At 39.2% G+C, this 23046-nt stretch overlaps 2 protein-coding genes across 2 annotated transcripts; one reads left to right on the forward strand and one right to left on the reverse strand.

Annotated features, from left to right (window-relative positions):
• Positions 1-362: 362 nt before the first annotated feature.
• On the forward strand, positions 363-3635 carry LOC104240627 (uncharacterized). The gene is made up of 5 exons (XM_070152549.1): positions 363-754; positions 1189-1739; positions 1830-2431; positions 2974-3078; positions 3192-3635. The coding sequence occupies exons 1-5, from the start codon at positions 363-365 to the stop codon at positions 3633-3635; spliced, it is 2094 nt and encodes a 697-aa protein (XP_070008650.1).
• An 856-nt stretch (positions 3636-4491) lies between these two features.
• Positions 4492-9838, reverse strand: LOC138874046 (uncharacterized). Its single transcript, XM_070152550.1, has 12 exons — positions 9755-9838; positions 8655-8913; positions 8271-8551; positions 7537-7689; positions 7313-7378; positions 7058-7222; positions 6394-6679; positions 6166-6307; positions 5954-6086; positions 4857-5283; positions 4754-4781; positions 4492-4666 (listed from the first exon to the last, which is right to left on the reverse strand). The coding sequence occupies exons 1-12, from the start codon at positions 9836-9838 to the stop codon at positions 4492-4494; spliced, it is 2199 nt and encodes a 732-aa protein (XP_070008651.1).
• Positions 9839-23046: the final 13208 nt, after the last annotated feature.

Consider the following 23046-nt stretch of genomic DNA (forward strand, 5'->3'; position numbering starts at 1 on the left):
CGAAAAAACAGAGCAACATCTGATCGAACTTCTTCCATTCTTTTCTCTTTTTTTCGATTGATACAAATTATATACAAAATAAGGTATTCATCCTCTATACATATGGCAAGTTTAATAGTTTTGTTGCGTCATTCTGGCAAGTGGAACGATGAGGGCAATTACATCGATTTTTCAGTTGAGGGAATACTGATAAAAGAGTATGCCTCCTTTAATGATCTGGTTGTTTCAATTTCAAATCAACTGGGTATCGATACTATGCCTCCTTTAATGATCTGGTTGTTTCAATTTCAAATCAACTGGGTATCGATTTGAGCTCCAAGACCATTAAAATACAATACAAAGTAGAAGGAAATTGCACACCAATGGAAATACACAATGATATGGGTTACAGAGTTTATGTAGAATTGAAAAAAGAGAACAGAGAATTTGGGATGTATCCTTTGTGCATAACAACTATCGAAAACGATCTTATATCCGGAGGTAGTTTAAATCAAGGCGACATTGTGCAAATAGACGAAGGAGTTCAAAGGTACGATTCCGATACAAATGATACACTGGCTCTAGATTTTGTCAATTCAGGAGAAGCGATTGGAGTGTTCGAACTCCACAAGGATTTGATAATTTCAAAAACTAATCAAAAGGAGGTTATGGCTGGACAAGTTTATGAGGATAAGGCTACATTGAAAGAGGTGATGGAGAATTATGCTATAGCTCAAAGGTTTCAATTCCGGGTTGATAGGTCTAATGCTGTCAGGTTTGCATGTATTTTAATTTTTTTTTCCATTGTATTTTAGATTATTTGTTTGAGCTGTAAGTTTAACGTCGTTGTATTTATGCGTATTTGTATATTTCATCTAGATGATCACAGATGAAGTAAACATATGTTTGTTTATGGTATTTAAATACATGTATTCATATGTATTTTACTGGTATAAATACACAACAGTGGCTCTAATTATTTTCTTATTATGTCTACTGTGGTATTAAGTGTATGCATATACAAACAAGTGTATTCAGTTGTATTCATTGTATTCAAACGCATATAACTATAATGGAATTCAGTAGTATAAAAACTTATATATATAGATGTCAGGATGTATCTATGTCAGATTATATTTGTCTGTATATGAGCTGCATTTTTTGTGAACACTTATGCTAATCAAATGTAAAATAATTAATTCTTTGCAGCTATGCATTATTATGCATTTCAGAAGATTGTGAATGGAGGTTTAAGGCTTCAAGTATTAACAAATCGGAACTATTCAAAGTGAGAGAATTCAATGAGAACCATACATGTCCGCTGAAGGACAAGGTGTATGAGCAGCGGCAGGCTAGTAGCAGCCTTATAGGTGGTATGATAAGGCCTAAGCTTACAAACCATAAGAGGAAATACACTCCAAGGGATATTATTGATGATGTGAAATCAGATTTAGGTGTAGATGTTAGCTACATGTTGGCGTGGAGGGCTAAAGAAAAAGCAATGAATTTTCTGAGAGGTGAACTGGCTGATTCATACAAAAATTTACCAGGATATTTATATACAATGGATATGACATATCCAGGTTCCCACATAAGAATGGTAAAATCGCCAAAAAATGAATTCATGTACGTGTATATATCCTTGTATGCCTTTATAAGGGGGTTTAATCATTGTAGACCCATTATTGTTGTGGATGGAAGTCACCTAAAATCTTACTACACCGGGACATTCGTTTCGGCAAGCACGTTGGATGGTGCAGGTGAGTATCTGAATTATAATACAATCTGTTAATATTTTTAAATATTGAAATACATTTTTTAAAAATAATTATACTCAATTGTATTTATAGGTCATATATTGCCACTAGCATATGGTGTTATTGATTCAGAGAACGATGTTGCTTGGACGTGGTTCTTTGAGCAATTCAAGATAGCATACGATGAAAGGGAAAACATGTGCATCGTTTCAGATAGAAATGAGAGTATCATTAAATCTGTATCGAGAGTGTATCCAGATGTACCGCATTTTGCTTGTATATGGCATCTATGGAACAACGTATATAAGAAATTCAAAAAAAGCCATGCCAAGTTGAGCGAGATATACTTCTCTATGTCAAAAGCATACACACAAGCTGAATTTGACAATCTGATGGAGAAGGTAGATATTAGGGTGAAAGAATACTTAGAGTTAGCTGGTTACGAAAAATGGACTAGGTTGTATGCACCTGTTAACAGGGGATGGACAATGACGTCAAATATTGCTGAGTCAATCAATGTCGCACTAGTTTCAACAAGGGAATTGCCAATATACGACTTCCTCGAAGAAGTTAGGAAGATGTTTGGACATTGGAATTTTAGTAACCGCAAAGAAGCTACACAGACATACACGACGTTTGGAAAAAAATACCAAGAGATGCTGACTTTGAATGAGGAAATGTCTACATGTATGACTGTAAGTTATATTTTAACGTCATTGTTGTATATAGCTTAATTGTTACAGAATTAATGGCATGAATACAACTGAATACAATGATTTTTTAAGTAGAACTACCATTAATATATATGAATACAACTATATTCAAACTCATAAAAGATATATTTTTCCGTAGATCTGATATGAATAGAACTGAATATAACTAAAAGCATGCTGCAAAAACTATTGGAATACATCAGAATATAACTAACAAAGCTGTATTATATGTAATTTTAATATTTATTGTCAATACGTATGATTCTAATGCTTTTGTTAGCATCCTATTGCCTAAAGTACAGCAGATTAAAACAGTTGATTAATTGAATACAACTGAATACAACTGAATACATCTTGAATACAAATGCAGTTGAATATATCTGACTACAGCTGATTAAAACAGTTGAATTTAATTGAAATTAGCTGAATAGAACTGAATAAAGATGTTGAATAAAGTTGAATATAACAATTGAATACAACTAACTATAGCTGATTAATACAGTTCAATTCAAATGCTTCTAAAGTATGATTCTAATGCTTATGTTAGCATCCTGTTGCCTAAAGTACAACAGAATTCTGATAAGTTCTGCACTAATAGCAGTTGGTATTGTGCTGGTCTAAATATTGATGTATTCATCTATATGCAAAAATTTCAGTTGTATGTAACTTATTAATTCAGCATTATACATTTGGTAATTCAGATATATGTGGTCAAAACTTATATTTCTATTTTTAAACGTAGGTGGTACCATCAACTGAATACTTACATACGTTTAACGATGGTGGGAGGAATTACACAGTCTGCCTATTAGAGAGAAAATGTGTTTGTGAGAGGTTCCAAGTTGATGAATTGCCATGCCCACATGCTTGGGCTGTATTGAAGATCAAGTTTCTAATGCCAGAAGAATATTGCTCTAACTATTACAAACCAAATAAAATTGTAATGACATATGATTTGCTAGTGTACCCGCTACCGGACAGAAATGACTGGAATATACCAGAACATGTTGCAGAGGAGGTTGTACTACCCCCCAAATGGAAAAGACCTCCTGGAAGGCCAAAGAAGAAGCGCGATAAAACATTAAGTGAATTGTTGCAGCCAAAAAATCAACATTCATGTAGAATATGTGGGCAGAGAGGACATAACAAGCGAACGTGTAGAAATGCTCCACGTAATAATAGTTAACACTCTGACATGTATTAGTGCTTCAACGATTTGTCAATACTTATGTTAACATTGTCAAGTAATAAATTCTCATAGTCAAGTAATATATTCTGAAATGACTTTCGTGAATAGTTTCTGAATACATATAGTTGAAATATTTTTATACAGATAAATACATATGCACTATACAGTTGAGTATAACTCAGTATGGATGAATACTAAAAAATACAACTGGATACAGCTGAAGTATTTTTATGAATAATACAGTTGAGTAGCACTGAATGTAAATGAATACATCAAAATACAATTGAATACAGCTGAATAATACACTTAAATACAACTAACTACTGTTGAATAAAACAAGTTGAATACAACTGAGTACATCTGAATACAACTGATTACTTAAAACCTGTTTAATACATCTGAAATTGTGTTCTTTAATATGTGTTATCTGAACTTGGAAGATACATTTAAGTGGATGTTGCTGAATACAACTGAATACAACTGAACTTGACAGTTAAATACAACTGAATCCAGAAAAAAATACATCTGAATTCTTTTATATAACCTACCATCAGCATACATAATGTTTCTGACTTTGACATTAACATGTTCATTAACTAAAACGTGTTCAAGCAAAGTTGCTTGGTATTAACACATACGTGAATCCTGTAAGATAAATATGTATTCAGATTGAAGAATAAGCATGAATACCTATGAACAATTCAGTGAAACAATGATTGAAAAGTTGCAATTGTCATACACGAACACTGTTGATAAAGTGATAAGTTTTTCAAACTAAATACCATTTACACCAAAAACTACTCAAAATAGTATTCATCTTGAAACTACACTCCAAAGCTACAATAACCTAAAGCTACTCTAACACTATCTGCATCCTTATGGCATCAGCGTCTATCTTCCGCATAGCATAGTCCCAGAGGAGAGCACCATATCTTTGACGAAGTAGAGAGGAATCAAATGTTATTTGTGGAATCTCTCCAAGAGTGCTCAGAAATTCTGCGTATGCTGCAACATGCACTCCACAATCCCTAAAAAATAATTGATTGAAACAATTAAAAATAATGCATACAATTAGATTTGTATATAACATGCAATAATGATGCTTGAATACTTACATGCTACCAACTTTCTGTTGAGGCAGATCTGAAATGAAAAAAACTTCAAAGGGATCATTATGTGACTTGTCAGTATATGCTGAGTAAGTAGATCAATCTATGCCTTGACTATCTCTGTAAAAGCCACTGATTGATAGATATAGAGGTACAAGCTTAGCTAGCTTATCAATCTCAGAAACTACATAAGCATCATGACCTGCAGATCTGTACGAGTCATACACTTTGATACATCTCTCCTTGAATGAGACAACAGCCAATACCCAGTGTAGTTTGTCCTTCAAGTTGACTGGTATCATGACATTATCCACAGTATGCCAAGGTACATTTGCATGCAATCTGTAGCCTCTTATATACTCACATACCACATCCTTTTCTTTGGCTACATTATCATTACTATCTGTATCAACATACCTGTCGAATATTTCAGCAATTCTTGTCTTGAATATACAATCAACAGTTGTATACTTGAAGTTTCTTGTTTGATTGTACTTTCCCTTCTTTCTCAAATAGTAGAATATGACGTCAATATGCTATACACAAAGTTAAGTACATGGTGTGAGTCCAATTAATCAAACTATTAAAGAATATAGCTGAATACAGAGAAATACATATGAAAAATACAGTTGAATACAACCAATTGTATGTGAATAAAACTGTTGACTACAGCTGACTATAGCTTACTACATCTGATTAAAACAATTGAAAACAACTGAATATAGCTGAATAATACTGAATAATACAATTGACTACTTATGATTTAAAGACTTCAATATGACTGTCTACAGTTGAATACTGCTGAATACAGAGAAATGCAGTTGAATACATCTGATTAAAACAGTTGAATTTAATTGAAATTAGCTGAATAAAGATGTTGAATAAAGCTGAATATAACAATTGAATATAACTAACTATAGCTAATTAATACAGTTCAATTCAACTAACTATAACTAAATACATCTGAATACACCCAAACACAGCTGAATACAACTAAATGCAAAAGTAGAATAAAGGTGAATATAGCAATTGAATTCAGCTGACTATAGCTGATTAATACAGTTCAATTAAACTGACTATAGCTTGAATACAGTTGAATACAGCTTAATACAACTTAATGCAAATGAATAATACAGCTGAATATAGCTGAATAAAACAGCATGTTGTTATTCAAAAAAAATTAGTCAGTTAGGGGAAAAAACTTACGTTGTCATCCCATAGCTTCCCGTCAAACGATAGAAGGTAAAACCAATTTTTTGAATTAACTTGATCAACTCCGAAATCCAATGGTATATGAAGTGTTGACTTGTTCTTCTTGTAATGATCTTCCAAATTACTTCTAAAAGTATGGTATAAAAAATGTTATATACATTTTTAAAAATATAAAAACTTAATACACATACCGGGGGAAAACTCACCTCTGATCATGTCTAGCGAGAAGACCATCACGAACCCATTTGTCATATTCCTGAATGATTAATGTAGGATGTGGCCTCGTTATTGAATCATCCTCAAAGGGGTGTCTTTTTTCAAAAATGGGGGTCAACTTTACTGAGGTACCTGTTGTTCATTGAATTCGTGATTAGAGACTTTTAAATTTAAAAACCTTAAGGAAAGCTGAATCTTTACTTTACAAAAATACTAACCTGCAGAGTCGAAGTTAGATTCATAAGGCGAAGAGTACCATCTACTTGGTCGCCGATTCCTATGAGATGGTATTGGGGTTGATTCAGTTTTTTTTGCATTGTTGTGAATCACAATTCTAGTTTCTGGAATTTGACTGGGAAGAAACTTGTCGTCCAGCTCAAATTGAGATACATAGAATTCTGTAGATACACCCTGTTGACCAGTAGATGGTATGTTGGACGGCACCTCTGATGTAGTTTTCCCCTCTCCTCTATACTCCAAACATTGATCATTAAGCACTTGTTTCTGTTAGTTGTATGTATCATTGTTAGTGTATTAACTTAATGTTACTATATAGTTAAATACATATAAGTGTAGTAAGAAAATAGATTTTGGTAATGGAAATGGGAGTTTGAAATACATTACACATATTCAAGAAATACAAATCAGAATACATCAAAATATAGTTGAATATGTTTAAATACAGTAGTTAATTCCATTTACATATTAAGGTTAACACATATATGAATACAGCTAAATACATGTGTTGGCCGATGCATTTATCAGTTTAGTGAGGCAGTTAAAGGCTAGTCGAATACATACAACATTTATAAATACAATTATTTAATTATAACAACAAGCAGGAGATATAAACAAATGCTCAATATGTTAAGAATGGTATACCTCAACATTATCTCTGACATCTGTGTCAATGTCATCATCACGTCTCCCTATGGATTCCTTTCTTTGGTGTAAACTTTCAGTTTGCTGATTTTGTTGAAGATGGTCAGAAAGATTCTTGAAGTTATCATTGATCAGTATTCTTAGAGACTTGAACTCTCCCACAACCTTAACAATACAAAAATAATTATAAGATTGCGCCAAAAATATATGAATGCTATTCATTAAAATGTAATGTTTAATTTGTTAAATACTCACGTATTCTTTGAATGAATTTAGGTCTTTCCTCAAAGAAGATACTTCGTCATTTTGGGAATCTTGCAGCTGATTGTCATGCAAAACTTTATGTCCAAATTCGGATACACAAACAGGAGGAATCTTGGGTTGATATTCTGTTTCGTTAGGATGCCTTTCGTGTTCCTTGCGCTTTTTATGGGGCGGTGATGAAGATGGACCAACACTTGCAACATGTTTCTTCTTACATTGAAGCTCGGGGTAGGAGAAAAGTCATCTGAATCATCTCCCGATTTGTCTGAATGAGCAGGGGAAGGTCTCTTCTCAACATCGACGCCTATAGGAGGATTCTGAATAATGGCAAGCTCTATATCGCTTGGACTGATGTCCTTGTAAACAATCTGAAAAACGAAATATAATCAAAGCCTTACTAGAAACATGCAAATGCAGATCTGGAATACAAACTGAAATTTGTATTGAATATAAAATGCAATTGTATACAAATGCAGATCTGGCAGCACTAATGATTTGGAAATAATATGCAATTGTATGAAGAATTAATAATGTAGGCTACAACAGCTATATATTGCCGTATGCATATGAATGCATTTCTATGCATTAGATGTATTCAAATGTATACAGTTTTTGTATGCATTTGTATACAAGTGTATGCAGCTGTTTATTAGTCCTTATGCATTTGTATACATGTATCTTGACTTTGTATGCAAGTATTTATATATGTAAGCATATGTATACAAATGTATATTACTGTATGCATCCCCTGAAAATGAATGCAGTCTCTTGTATGCAAATGTATGAGTAGTCTGGATGCAACATATTTGTGAGAATATGACAGCTGCCTGCAGCAGGTATTACATCACCAAAAATATATATGAATGCAACTGCATACTTCTATATGCAAATGTATGCCTATTAATTATTACTAAAATATAAACTATCAATGATACAATTTGTATATTACCATGTTCCCGGTGTCATTGAACATGCCGTTCATCAGATAAGCAAAGGTTGGCTGATATCCGGTGGTTCTCCAATTGAGTATTCTGGGGACCATGTCATCAACTCGGAGTGCAATTTTGGAATCAACAACTGAACAACACTCATAAAACCACACTTGCATAGCCAGTGGCATCCCAGCTATCATGTAATACTTCTTCTCAGCATCCATCTTCATGCTAATCGATTTTGTTAGCATTTCAAATGCTTTTAAACCCCAATGATATTCAGAATAGCGCCCACTCTCTACCAGGTCAAAATGTAGCCTTGGTATAGTTGTACTATTCTTCTCGGATGAAAAAAATGAAGGTGTGTATGAAATACAACAAAGATATCTTCAAGGCATCACCATCATTGTCGGGACCCCAGTTCTTGTCAGCAAAGCATTTCATCAATTGTTCCTTCTTGACAAGATTAACACCTCCAAAGTAAGTCTCAATAAGCCGGTTAGGAAACTTTTCACTAAACTCAAAATTTTCATCATTACCAACACATTTGAGGCTAGTCACAATCGCAAGCTCCCTTAATGTGAAATGTAATGAAGTACCATTGACGTGTAATGCAAATACATTGTTAGGAGTGCCTTCTAACTGAGAGCCATGAAGCATCTGAAGAGTTGATGTTGAACTTCACAACGCTTCATTTGAAGAAATGAGCCAAAGCAAGTATTGTCAAGTTGTTGGTACTGATCAGGAGTAAGGTTCTCTTTTAGCTGGGAGACTATATCAGTATTGTGAGCACGTAATTTTTGCTTTACGAGACAATCGCTCCAAAAGAAATAAAAAATAACAACAATTGATCCCGTTGTACAATTTTGGGATTTTTACATGGCACTTCGTTAATTGTTTATGACTTTGGCCCATTTTTACTTTATTAAAACAAAATACAAAAAAATGTACGTGTTATGCATAATCTGAACCGTAACATGGTTGTTAAATAGAAAAGCATAGACAGGCATCTTTGCCCGTGATTTTGTTTTATTTGATTTTTACCTGTTTTGAATTATTTTAATGTGTGTGCAAATAATTGTATTAGGTGTTTATTTTAATTTGATTTTACTTAGTTTTGTATTTTTATAATAAAAGAAAAAAAAAGAAAAAAAGGCCCTTCCTTTTCCGGACTTGGGCCAATTTGTTAAAATTGGCCCAAACAAACAATGCACAAAACCAGGCCTGCCCGGTCCAGTCCAACCTGATACCCAGGGTGTCCAAACGACGCCGTTTTAATCCAGTTTGATCTGGGCCGTTGATCTCAGATTGATCAACGGCCAAGATCACATTTCCCATACCCACGAACAGAACCCGACCCGTTTCCACCCGGACCAACCCAAACCCTTTACCCTTGAAACGACACCGTTTCCTTCGAGCTGAAGGATCCTGGCCCTTCATCGCATCTCATCCAACGGCCAGGATCCACCCACCCACTAACTATATAACCTTCTAACCTTACCCTACCCCCCCATCTGACACCCCAGCTTCCGTCTTCACCATCTTCCCCATCAAACCCTAGAGCCACCCCTGTATCCTTCACCATGAAAACCGGCGGCACGGACGCCGGTGACCTCGCCCTTAACACCATAGAACCCCCGTGCCGTCCTGAACCCAAATCTACCAACCACACACCTCGAATCCTATCCCACCTTCTCAAATCTTCATTTGAAGATTCGAGTCGGAACCTAATCTACACCGATCTGCTTTAAATTCATACCAGACACTCCCCAGACCCCCTCGTGACTAAACCATACTTGGTTTGGTCCGAATCTGATCAGGGAAGCATGAATCCTAGATCTGAGTTTTGGAACTTTGTGATTCTTCGTCACTGGTCCATATCCGTTCAACCGAAGAGATTAAGGTCTAATGGACTTTAATCAAAGTGTTTCTCATCTAAGAAACACTTCGATTAAAGTCCGTTCAGCCTTAAGAAAGGCCTGACCAAGTCCGAGTTAAGGTTTTGATGTTTCGGGATTTGAGGTGAGTTCTGTTCTGTTCTCTTTGTTCTTTAGTCCATGTTTGTTCGAAAGGCTGTTATTGTTGTTGTGTAATGTTTGTGTCCTTGACTTTTATCAACTGTGCCTTGACCACTTTGCCTGAACCTCTGTTGTTTGATTGAGTCTTTCCATTTGTTCTGATAATGTGTATGTGAGTGTTGTGCAATTAGCTGATTTTCAAAATTTGGACTGGACTAATTGACTCTTCGAGTGCAATTCTGCTTAGTCAATATAGTGCGAACCTTGTGTGATACTGTTAAATGTCTGATTTTTGGCTACAATTGTATGTGTTGTAACTAGTATAGTCGAATCGACATGTGTCGTCAATTAATTTCAACTGCCTGAACAATAACAAATCGATTTGCTTCTGGACACATTTGTTGAATCAATTAGGAACTGAGTTGGTTTACTTATAGTTGTTAATTTGAATCGGAAATGTAAAAGGAATGTTTTGTTTAAGTTCTGAATTGGAGGGCATGTGTACTCGTGCACCTCATGTGCTTTGTGCACAACCTGTGGCCTGCATAAAGGTTTTTGTTAAGTTTTAAATAATTTGACAGCATATGCTGTCAGATACATTCTGCTGCCCATACTCTACTTTAACCTCAAAAATAACAAACATTACTTAAAGTGAGTCTGTCAGGGAATATCATGGGTTTTGTTCATACTTAATTAGCCAATTGGAATCTGAAAATGGAAGGCACATGGGAGGGTGTTGTGATATTCTAAACAGGCTGTTAAAAGGGGTAATGAAAGGCTTATAAAAGCAGGATGGAGAGATAGATAGAGGGGGATCGGATAGGAGATAGAGAGAGGAAAAAAGAGGACCTGGGGATAAAGGAAGGAGGGTTGAAATACATACAGATACATACAGACATAGAGAGACACATAGAAAAAAAAGAGGGAGAGAGGGGATACACACTGAGGAGTATACACACACAGACATACATAGACAGAGATATACACAGAAGATAGGAGGAAAGAAAAGAAGAGGTCTGATAGATACACATAGATACAGAAATAGAAAGAGAGCAAGAAAGAGATAAAACATACTAGGAAATCAGAAACTTGGTCTTGTTTGTCTGAAGTTCATCTGTTGTCAATGTGTTAGGCAGTGTTGCTTCTTCTAAGTTTCAATCGAGATTATTGTTAGTGTTTTGTTGCATTTGGTATATCTCGGAATTGGATTGTCTGGAGTTTTGTTTCCATCACACTGGGTGCTGCTTCATTTGGCTGTTTTTCTCTTCAACTATAGCTTCACTTCTTGCAATAGAATCTGTTCTGCTGTGTTTTTTCGATTGCTGCTGTTATTGCTGCTGCACCTGTTGCCATTGTTACTCTGCTGATTTCCCTCTTCTTCGAATTGTCAAATATTTCCAGGTACACAACTCCTGAAACCATGTGTTGTTGAAAGTTTGAAGTTGAGGCAGAAATAAAGAAATGAACATCTGTTTATGTTATAATACTGGTGTTCAAAAATAGGTTGAATGCTAGTTTAGCCTGTATTTGTTTAACTGCAAACTGCAAACATTCTGTATAAACTAACATACATTCTGTTTGAGATGAACTATTCGATAGCATTGTTTAATAGTAATGACAGTATGACTTAGACAGTATGTTTGATTCAGTATACATTCAGTTCAGTATAACATTCTGTTTGATTTAGTTATGACAGTATAACATAGAACCATGGCAAGCACCTGTATGTGTTTTGCCTAGATCACTGAATTGACAAATCTGTGGTACTTGGTCTGGGATAAATGTATCCCAAACAAACTCTCATGCAGTCACATTAAGAGTCTGGCTATGAATGCCAGCTCTCTTGTCAGATTATTTGTTCCGATATAGGTTCGATATCGGGTCTCGGTATAGATTCCTTGTTTTCGAAATAATGCGACGACTGTTGAGAAAAACTAACAGGCGTTTTTGAGTTCAATTAGTAGTAATTTTTCTAATAAACAGCCAATTTCATTTATCAAGTTCAAATAGGTCCAATTTCATTTATCAAGTTCAAATAGGTTAGCGTTTAAAAATAAAACTTGGAGGTCGTTAAATATAACTCAGTATATGTTGTTAGTTTGCTTGCAATCTCACTTAGCAAATTAATAAGCGTATTCACTCAATGAAGACAAAGCATGAGGTAATTCTCACCTCATAAACAATCAATCAGGTAATCAAACAAATTTAGGTTCGGCAAATATAACAAAGATTCAGTCTGTATTTGTTCAAACAAGTAAGTTTGGTATCATCTTTCTTTTTTTTAGAGACAAATGCATTAGAAATGTAGCCACTTCAGGATATCCTTTCTAAAATAGAGACGAGCCTCGCCAAATAAAAATGCAAATTGCGGGGCCCTCAATAATTAACCATAATAAATATTTAGAATTCGGGATAGGCCGTTTTAGCGAATTTCATGGCTTCCTACAAAAATAATAATGCGCTAGACTCTCTAGGCGCGACTTAATTAAATTACATTCTTAAACCCGGGTGCACATTGATGTGACCCGATTCCAAATCTCAACGGAGTCGAAGTGTGTTTAACAATTACGGGTGCATTGATTGCAACGTAGTTCGAGATACATTTTCACGACGTTGCAATTCTATAAAAATAAATGGTAATAATCAAAGCGGTTTAAACTTAATAAGAGCACATAAGTCATAACATGTATTTAAATCAGATATTTAGCCATTATAACAATTTAAGCGACCGTGCTAGAACCACGGGATTCGAGGGTGCCTAACACCTTCCCTCGGGTCAACAGAATTCCTTACTTAGAATTTCTGGTTCGCAGACTTCATTTGGAAAAGTCGAAAATTTCCTCGATTTGGGATTCAAGATAAACCGGTGACTTGGGACACCAAAAGCCAAACCTTTCCCAAGTGGCGACTCTGAATTAAATAAATAATCCCATTTCGAATATTGTCACTTAAATTGGAAAAACTCCCCTCGCGCATTTAACCCTTCGGGGCGGGCGCGCAAAAAGGAGGTGTGACAGCTCTGGCGACTCCGCTGGGGATGGCGAACCCAGAACCACTGGTTCAGGGTTCAAGAATTCGAGCTTAGAATAATTGTTATATTTGGCTTTATTATCTGATCTTTATTACATGTTTTTGCATAACGTGCTAAATGTTGTCTTTTACCGCTTTGATATTATCTGAACTGTATATAAACTGTGCCGAAACCCTTCTCTTCTTACCTCCGGGGAGAAGCTCGCTGGTCGAGACTCCCTATTCTGTTAGTGTCTATACCTGAAATAAGAAAGAGGTCGGACAAGTTACAAAGCCGGACGATCTCGCGGGTCCCTGGTACGTAGCCCCCTCCTCGACTCGAGTTGTCCGCTCGGGTACACAGTCTAGAACAAATACCCAGGGTATAAACCTAGTATAACGAAGCTTCATGCCGGATCCCTAGTAGGAACGTTTATTTGCATCATGTTGCATTTGACTTAGGGGGCTCAACACAGGGGTTGGGCCCGTCTAGGACAGACAACCTGAAATGAAAAGACCCTCCTGCTGCATCCTATTTGTTTCGTGCATTTATTTGCTTCGGTTCCGCATGTCGACCGGTTCCTAAAAAGAAAAATAGCAGCGTAGGGGAGATAATTACTTATTTTGGAAAATAAATGTCCAAGTATTGTCAAAACCTCGCCGGAATTTTTCTAAAAAAAAGAATAAAAAACAAAATTTGTCTTCTTAGTTTGAATTATCAAAAAAAAATACAAAAATTTTCTTTTTTTATCATTTCCAAAATCAAAAAAAAAAGAAAAAAAAAGAAGGTATTTATTTAAAAGTAAAAAAAAAACGGAAAATTCATAATTCAAAAAATGTTGTTTCTTTCATATTACCCCTTTTATAAATTCAGACTAATAGTCCAAATATTGCCTAAAAAATAATAAATATTTTCTTTAGTCTTTATCTTTTTTTTCAAAAATAATAATAAAAAATACTTATTCTTGATTTCTAGGTTTATTTGATTTTCTCTATTCCTGATATGCCCGAACTACGCCGGTTTGATTCTCACCGGATGTGAGATACGTAGGCAACCCTCGTCGGGTTCAACCCCCCCCCCCATTTTTACTAAAATAGCCAAAATCAATAAATAAATAAAAAATGCGTTTCAAACTTAAAAAAAAAAGAGTCGTAAATAAATCGGGTGACGCTGTCTTGTCATAAATAGCCGAATGTTCCCGAAAGGGACGCCGGAAGGCTGACTTTGCATATATAGCCACCTTTGGGTCTTGTTTAGCATTTTTATCCAGTAGACCCACACAGCCTTAAAATCTTCGTCCCCGAAGTGTTTAAAGGCCATGTTCAAAACTTGATCTCCTTTGTAAAAAAAAAAAAAAATTTGAGTCAGTTCGTTTTGTTAAAATCACCTTAATAAATGTGCAGGATGAGCACGATGCAAAATGAACATTTTTCAATAATGACCAAAATCCCTGTCAAGTTACGGCTATGGTGGAATGATCTAGGTGTTGAAGGACAAAATGAGGTTAAGAAATATCTGAAAGGTCTTGTGGGTTTATTAGAAATCCAGCCTCGGGGAGATATCATAAGAGCTTTGGTTACCTATTGGGACTCGGCGCACAATTTTCCATTTCTCTGATTTTGAACTCACCCCGACTTTGGAAGAAATGGCCGGATACATCGGGAATACTGAACTTCCTTTGAAGGAAAAATACTTGGTCGCCCCAAGAGTCGTCACGGTACATCGGTTCCTAGATTCATTGAAGATACCTAGAACAGTCCACAACACGGATTTGGCAGCCGGATTTTGTACTCCATGCTTCATATATGATAGGTACGGTCATGAGGGGGATTCAATAATCCAATCAACAAACTGTGCAGCAAAGGAGTTCGTCAGAAGTGGGACAAGCACAGACGGGTAGCTTTCATGGTGATGTTCCTAGGCCTTCTGGTATTTCCAAGGAAAGACGGAAACATTGATCTGAAGATATCCGGGGTCGTCAGCACTTTACTCACGCAAAGTGACAGTACTCTCGCGCCTATGGTGGTATCTGACATCTTTCGAGCTCTTACAGTTTGTAAAGCTGGGGGAAATTTCTTCGAAGGTTGTAACTTGCTCCTACAGATATGGATGACCGAGCACCTCTGCCATCATTCCGAGATTTTGAGCCATGGTTCCCCGGAAAAGACCCGCATAGAAGAATCTTACACGAGAACCAAAGAGATCATTTTGCCCAAAGGAGTCCTGGCATGGACCTCGTTCTTTCAAGCTCTTACTGCCAGCCAAATACAATGGACGTTGGGATGGTTGCCTGTTGATGAGATCTTATATATGTCGGCAGCTAAAACTCATTTCTTGCTGATGGGGCTTAAGAGCATTCAACCTTACGCACCCTGCCGAGTTTTGAGACAGTTCGGAAGATGCCAGACAGTACCTCATGAGGAAGATCTTAGCGCTCAAGCAGTTGAGATAAGTCCTAACGGACAATTCCCAGAAGCAAAGATTCGCCAAATCTGGAGTGAGTGTCAATATTTGAAATCAGATACTCGTGTACGGGATCGAGCCAAAGGAGAGATGGCACCAGGTTACCTTGCATGGTATAGAAGGGAATTCGAGCATGAAAGGCCGGCTAAGAGACCCCACATCTGGAATTTTACCGAATCATCACAAAGGCAGTGGGATTGGTTAGCAAAGGAAAGAGGCTATTGCGCCGAAATCAGCAGGTTAAAGCAACAAGTGGAAAGCTTGAAATAGGAACACAACGTGCAAGTTGCTACCGATCTAGGAAAGCGGAACAGGTTACTTCAAGAAAATGAAATGCTCAGAGCCCAGATCAAACAGATAAGGGTGGATGCGGATAAACAACCAAGGCGTCGATCAGACGAGCAGCTGATAAAAAGGCTAAAAGGTGAAATCAGGGAATGGCAAGATGGTTTGGAGGAATCTGAAAACATCATAGCAGAGCTCAGGGCACAGTGGGATGCAAGAGCAGATGAGCATCGCCGGTACCTGAATCAATTGGAAGGCAACCACGAGAAGACTGTGGCTAAAGTAAAGAGAGAGATGGCTGCACTTGAGATCAAAGCAGCTAGTCAGGCCGAGGACTTCCAAATGGAGAGCAGATACTGGTACGACTCAATAGCCCAGATGAAGTTGGAAGTACGGCGACTGAAGCATCAGCATATACAAGATGCTCAAGTATTTAAGACATGCAGCGATCAGATAAAACGCCTACTCGTGGAGAAGAAGCAAACCAGAGATAGGATCAAGGCCATTGCCCATGCTATCACCAGACGATGTCTACGATGTGAGAACATGTCCAGCGTTACCGTCCTCTCAGCAGTAATGGGTTATGTCAAGCAGACTATGCACGAGCTGGAGCAACTTGAGAGGGATCTCACGCCTAGGACCGCGGCAAGGCCGAACGATGCCCCGCGGACACCAATTTTCAAAACCATAATGCATTCATAGGTCAAATCTGTATCTTAGCATCTTCCGCTTGTTTTTCCCATCCGGGTGATTTTTAGTCTATTTTTGAATCTAGGTTTATTTTCAAAGTTCGTTTTTCTTTTGCAAATGTAGTTTGTAATAGAACATTTTCAACAATAAAGAGGTTGTTTCCTTTACGATCATTTGTGTTTTTCGATCTACGTAATGATCTGATTCACGTAGGCATCGTGATACGTAGGCAATCCTCATCGGATCCGGTCGCATTTCTTTTACTGCAAAATAAAAAAATAATAGAATAAAAAAAAAGAGAAAAAAAGGGGAAAACTAATAAGAGGAAAAATGCCGGAATGACGCATGCTCTCGTAGCAAACATATAGTAATCCACTTAACTGTATAGGTGCATCATGCCCAACGTGAGATTAACTATCTGTTTATTTGCTACAAATTAACCGTGCGTTTGTCATTGAGTATTTCCAGGGTTTTTTGAAAAGACGGTTGGTTTGGTGAAAGTCTGGCCTCGCACTCATATTTCACGAGGTCAAGGAGAAGCGTTCAACTACCTGTTGTTAAGGCCAGAAGCGGTACTCACACTTACTTCACCAGGTCAAAAGGAAGTGTGGAAATGTCTTCAGAAATTCCATTGCAAACGATCCCTGTTTCTGAGGAGAGCTCGATCTCAGCCGTCCTCACACCTGAATCCGCAACTGCAGAGGAAAATAGAATCCTACGGCTCCGCATGTTGGAAATGCTGGACGATTGGAATAATGGGAAAGAGCCGCCAAGTGTCGTCCCCGGATTCCCTGAATTATTCTCCAGGTCAAGTGGGACGTCTAATGTCCCCATAAATTATCCTGCTACCCCATTCGGGTACCCAGCCACCTCAGCTTTCTCTGCTTGATCGCCTTCTGAGCCTCATCCCCGAATGTCAGCCACCGATGCAAGCATGAACATCTTTACTGCATCGCCTTGCCCGATTACGGCACAGCCTACCACATACAAGCCAAGCTTTGACTCATCCTCTTTTACATTCCAAGCACCATCGTTCTCAATGGAACCAACTAGGTTCGCTACCAGCACTAATCCTCTACCGCCTCAGTGCGAGCTTGCACCCGGGCAGGATCAGAACCCCAGAATTGCAGAACAAAATGAGATTGCCAAGAGAATGAGAAGCCTTGAACAAAGTTTGAAGAATATGCAAGGATTGAGCGGACAAAAGAGCGTCTCTTACGCCGACCTGTGCATGTTCCCTCACGTGCACCTGCCAACGGGTTTCAAGACCCCCAAGTTCGAGAAATACGATGGGCACGGTGACCCCATTGCACATCTTAAGAAATACTGCAACCAATTGCGGGGAGCCGGCGGAAAAGAAGAACTGCTAATGGCATATTTTGGGGAAAGTCTAGTAGGGATAGCTTCGGAATGGTATATGGATCAGGAAATGTCCCGATGGCATATATGGGATGATCTCGCCAGAGATTTTGTAAAACAATTCCAGTATAACATCGACATTGCGCCAGACCGAAACTCTCTGTCGAATTTGAAGAAGAAGCCTTCGGAAAGCTTTAGAGAGTATGCTATTAAGTGGCGTGAACAGGCGTCGAGAGTGAAACCTCCCATGGATGAAGTGGAAATGGTCACTACCTTTCTCCAGGCTCAAGAGTCTGACTATTTCCAAAACATGATGTCAGCCATGGGTAAGCCATTCGCGGAAGCGATCAAGATTGGAGAGATGGTGGAAAATGGTTTGAAAACAGGTAGGATTCTGAGTCAAGCAGCCATAAGGGCGACCTCCCAGGCCGTCCAAAGCGGGTCCGGAGGAACGACAAGGGGGAAGAAGAAGGAAGAAACGACTATGGCAGCCTCTGAAGCAAGGGAGTATCGTCATCCCAGGCCCCATTTTCCGGAAAGAGCCCCACAACACTACTACCCCCACTCAAATTTGGCATATGCTCATCAACCTTATATGGTCATGAATGCCCAACCTTATAACCATCCACCACAACAAGCCAACCGAGGCCCAGCTCCACCTCCCAGAAATCAGCCTCCTTACCGCAACCACTATAACCCACAACCCCCGCAGAATAACTTTCGCCCTCAGGAGCCACCTCGAAGGCGAACTTTCATGCCCATCGGTGAACAATACTCTACTTTGTTCCCGAAGCTAGTCCAGTTGGGTTTCTTACAACCAATCCCTCAAACGAGGCAAAACCCAACATCACCTTCTTACAAAGCCGGAGTCAGATGCGCCTATCATTCAGGGGCCGAGGGACATGATACAAATGACTGCTGGTCGTTGAAAAGAGTGGTCGAAAATTTGATAGAGCAAGGGAAAATAGTGCTAAGGGACGAGGAAATCCCGAACGTAACTAACAATCCATTACCTGCTCACAATAATGGGCCGCTGATCGGAATGATTTGTGAAGACAAAGAATTCGATTCTGCTTTGAAAGCTATAATTGCCATTGTCGACACGGGGAAGAGGCCCAAAATGGACCAGAAACCAGAAAAGGGGGAAGAGGTCAAGGCTATAAAGAACAAGCCTGAAAAGAAGGTAGAGAAGAAAGTGGTACCTGTAAAAAATGAAGTTCTTTACATACCACGAGGTCGAGCTGAGAAGACGCAGAACTTCGGGATCAAAAAGACAAAACCTATGTACGTGCCAAAAGGGGCCTATGTGGTCCGGGGGACGATTCAACCACCTCGGCTGAATGAGCCAGTGGTTATCGGACGCGTGCCACAAAAGCCAATGACCAACCCGTCCACAGTGCCGTGGAATTATCAAAAGACTTTGGTAATGTACAAAGGTAAAGAGGTCATGGGAGAACTTCCAGAAAATACTTTCATTGGAAGGTATTCAAATACCCAAGAACTGAACAACGCCACACAAAGGCGCTTCCCGCCAAAGAAGCCCGTAAGTGTTGAAGAAGCGGAAGTGTTCTTCCAACAAATGAAAATGCCGGATTACGAAGTGATAGATCAACTGCGCAAGTACCCTGAACAAGTATCCATGCTGTCATTATTGATGAGGTCGACCGAGCATCAAAAGATCCTATTGAAAACCCTGAATGAAGCATATGTACCAACTGAAACCTCGGTGGAACAACTAGAGCGAATGACAGAATGATTCTTCGCCGTCAACCAAATCTCTTTCAGCAAGAACGATTTACCCCCGGAAGGAGCGGCACACAACAAGGCTTTGCATTTAACAGTTAAATGCGAGGACTACTATGTCAAGCGGGTAATGTTGGATGGGGGATCAGGTGTTGACATTTGCCCGCTCTCCACGCTACAAAGGATGGAAATTGGGACCGGAAGAATCCGACCCAACAATGTCTGCGTAAGAGCTTTCGACGGCATCAAGAGAGATACCATGGGAGAAATAGACCTGTTGTTGGTCATAGGACCAGTCGAATTTCGAGTAACCTTCCAGGTGATCGACATGGACACATCCTACAATTTTCTCCTTGGCAGACCTTGGATCCATGCGGCAGGAGCCGTGCCTTCCACTCTTCACCAGATGGTGAAGTTCGAGTACGAAGACCGAGAGATCGTGGTCCATGGGGAAGATGAGCATGCCATTTATCGGGACCCATCCATCCCGTACCTTGAACCGAGAGAAGGGAGCGAACATACGGTCTATCAAGCTTTTGAGATTGTACGGGCGGAGCGGCGCGAAGAGAGAATACCCTGCCCCCAGCCTTTCTTGTCTAACGCCTCGGTCATGGTGGCCAAAGAGATGATCCGGCATGGATTTAGGCCAGGAAAGGGACTTGGACGAACCCTTCAGGGAATAACAGAACCCATTACTTTGCCAGTCATCAAGAAACCTTTTGGACTAGGTTTCAAACCTACTCCAGCAGACGAAGAGTGGGCAAAGAAAAGGAGAAATGAGGGTTGGAAGTTACCTCAACCACTGCCGGATTTATATGCAACTTTCATCAGGCCAAGGTACGTTGAAGAAGATGATGAGGTCTTCACAGCTGAGGAAATCGAGGAGATATGTGGGGCAATGAGGGAAATGCTCTACGAGGTCCACATGGTTCAACCAGGTGAAGGCACAAGCACTGCTGAGATGATGTACATGGGGCCAAACGCCAAACTCCAAAACTGGGAGGCCACGCCATTCCCGACTAGACGGAAGTCCGGGTAGACCTGTCCTGCCACCTTTCCTGTGTCACAAGTTATCTCCAGGACATAACTTGAACGTTTTCTTCTTTTTGTTGTTTTGAATCCCTAGTTGTAAACATTGTTGTCTTCCAACTTTCCAAAGAAAATAAAAAAAAATCATCATTGCTTTCCCATTCTTTCTTTTGTTCTAATTTTTGTTATTTTGCCTTTTATCTTTCTTTTCAGTCCTAATAATGCGGCTTTAAATATGACATGCTTGCGGACTTCACGCCCAGATCACAATGAGCTATTTAACTGCGAATTAATGAACCCAGAACCAGAATATGATGCGGAAGAGGCTTTTAGGGAAATAAACCGAGAGTTGGAATATTCCGAGAATAAACCTAAGCCAAATCTGAATGACACTGAACTGGTAAATTTGGGAACCCCGGAAGAAATCCGGGAGACCAAAATAAGCATTCACACGGACAAGAAAACGTGAGAGGCGATAATTCAACTTCTTTTTGAATTTAAAGACGTGTTTGCTTGGTCATATGATGACATGCCAGGTCTAGGTGTTGATCTAGTGGTTCATAAATTGCCGATTCATCCTGATTGTCCTCCAGTTCAACAAAAGCAACGAAAGTTCAAAACTGAGGTCAGTGACAAGATTAAAGAGGAGATCACCAAACAATTGAAAACGGGAGTGATTCGGGTAGTCCAGTATACAACTTGGTTGGCAAATGTGGTTCCAGTACCGAAAAAGGACGGGAAAACTCGGGTATGTGTAGATTACCGAGATCTGAACAGAGCAAGTCCTAAAGATAATTTCCCACTGCCCAACATCCACATCCTCGTTGATAATTGCGCCAAACACGAGATACAGTCTTTTGTAGATTGTTATGCTGGGTATCATCAGGTATTGATGGATGAAGAGGACGCCGAGAAAACTGCCTTCACCACGCCTTGGGGCACCTACTGTTACCGGGTCATGCCATTTGGTTTGAAGAATGCTGGGGCTACTTACATGAGGGCCATGACTGCCATTTTCCATGACATGATGCATCAGGAAATAGAGGTGTACGTGGATGACGTGATAGTCAAGTCCAGGACGCAGGATAATCACATCCAAGACTTGAGGAAATTCTTCGAGAGGCTAAGGAAGTATGACTTGAAGCTAAACCCAGCCAAATGTGCTTTCGGAGTTCCGTCGGGCAAACTTTTGGGCTTCATCGTAAGCAGGAGAGGTATCGAGCTAGATCCAACTAAGATAAAATCCATCAGAGATCTGCCTCCCCCAAGAACAAAGAAAGACGTGATGAGTCTTTTGGGCAGGTTGAACTACATCAGTCGGTTTATTGCCCAGCTGACAAGCACGTGTGAGCCCATATTCAAGCTGTTAAGGAAAGATGCGGCGATTAAATGGACAACTGAGTGTCAAGAAGCCTTTGATAAAGTCAAAGAATACCTTTCGAATCCCCCGGTCTTGGTCCCTCCAGAACCGGGAAGGCCACTTTTCTTGTATCTAACAGTCTTGGAGAACTCTTTCGGCTGCGTCCTCGGGCAACACGACGTAACCGGAAAGAAAGAGCAAGCAATCTACTACTTGAGCAAGAAATTCACCGGCTACGAGGCCAAATACACACTGTTGGAAAGGACATGTTGCGCTCTCACATGGGTTGCTCAAAAGCTGAGACATTATCTCCAAGCCCACACTACGTTCCTCATAAGCAGGTTGGATCCTTTGAAGTATATATTTCAGAAACCAATGCCTACTGGGAGACTGGCTAAATGGCAAATCTTGCTTACGGAATTCGACATAGTCTATGTCACTCGCACGGCAATGAAAGCCCAGGCGTTAGCAGATCATTTGGCCGAAAATCCGGTCGATGAGGAATACCAGCCATTGGATACCTACTTTCCAGATGAAGAAGTAAACACCGCAGAAGTGGTCTCGGAGGAAGCTCATGTTTGGAAGATGTTCTTTGATGGAGCCGTGAACGCCAAAGGGTGTAGGGATTGGGGCAATTTTGATCTCGCCTTCTGGTCAACATTATCCCGCCACAGCTAGACTGCGTTTCTTTTGCACAAATAATACAGCTGAGTATGAAGCCTGCATTATGGGCATGCATATGGCAATCGATCAGGATGTCGAAGACTTACTGATTATGGGAGATTCTGACCTGATTATCCGACAAGCTCAAGGTGAATGGGAAACTCGGGATGTCA

This window comes from Nicotiana sylvestris, chromosome 7 (genome assembly GCF_000393655.2).
Source record: "Nicotiana sylvestris chromosome 7, ASM39365v2, whole genome shotgun sequence".
NCBI lineage: Eukaryota > Viridiplantae > Streptophyta > Magnoliopsida > Solanales > Solanaceae > Nicotiana > Nicotiana sylvestris.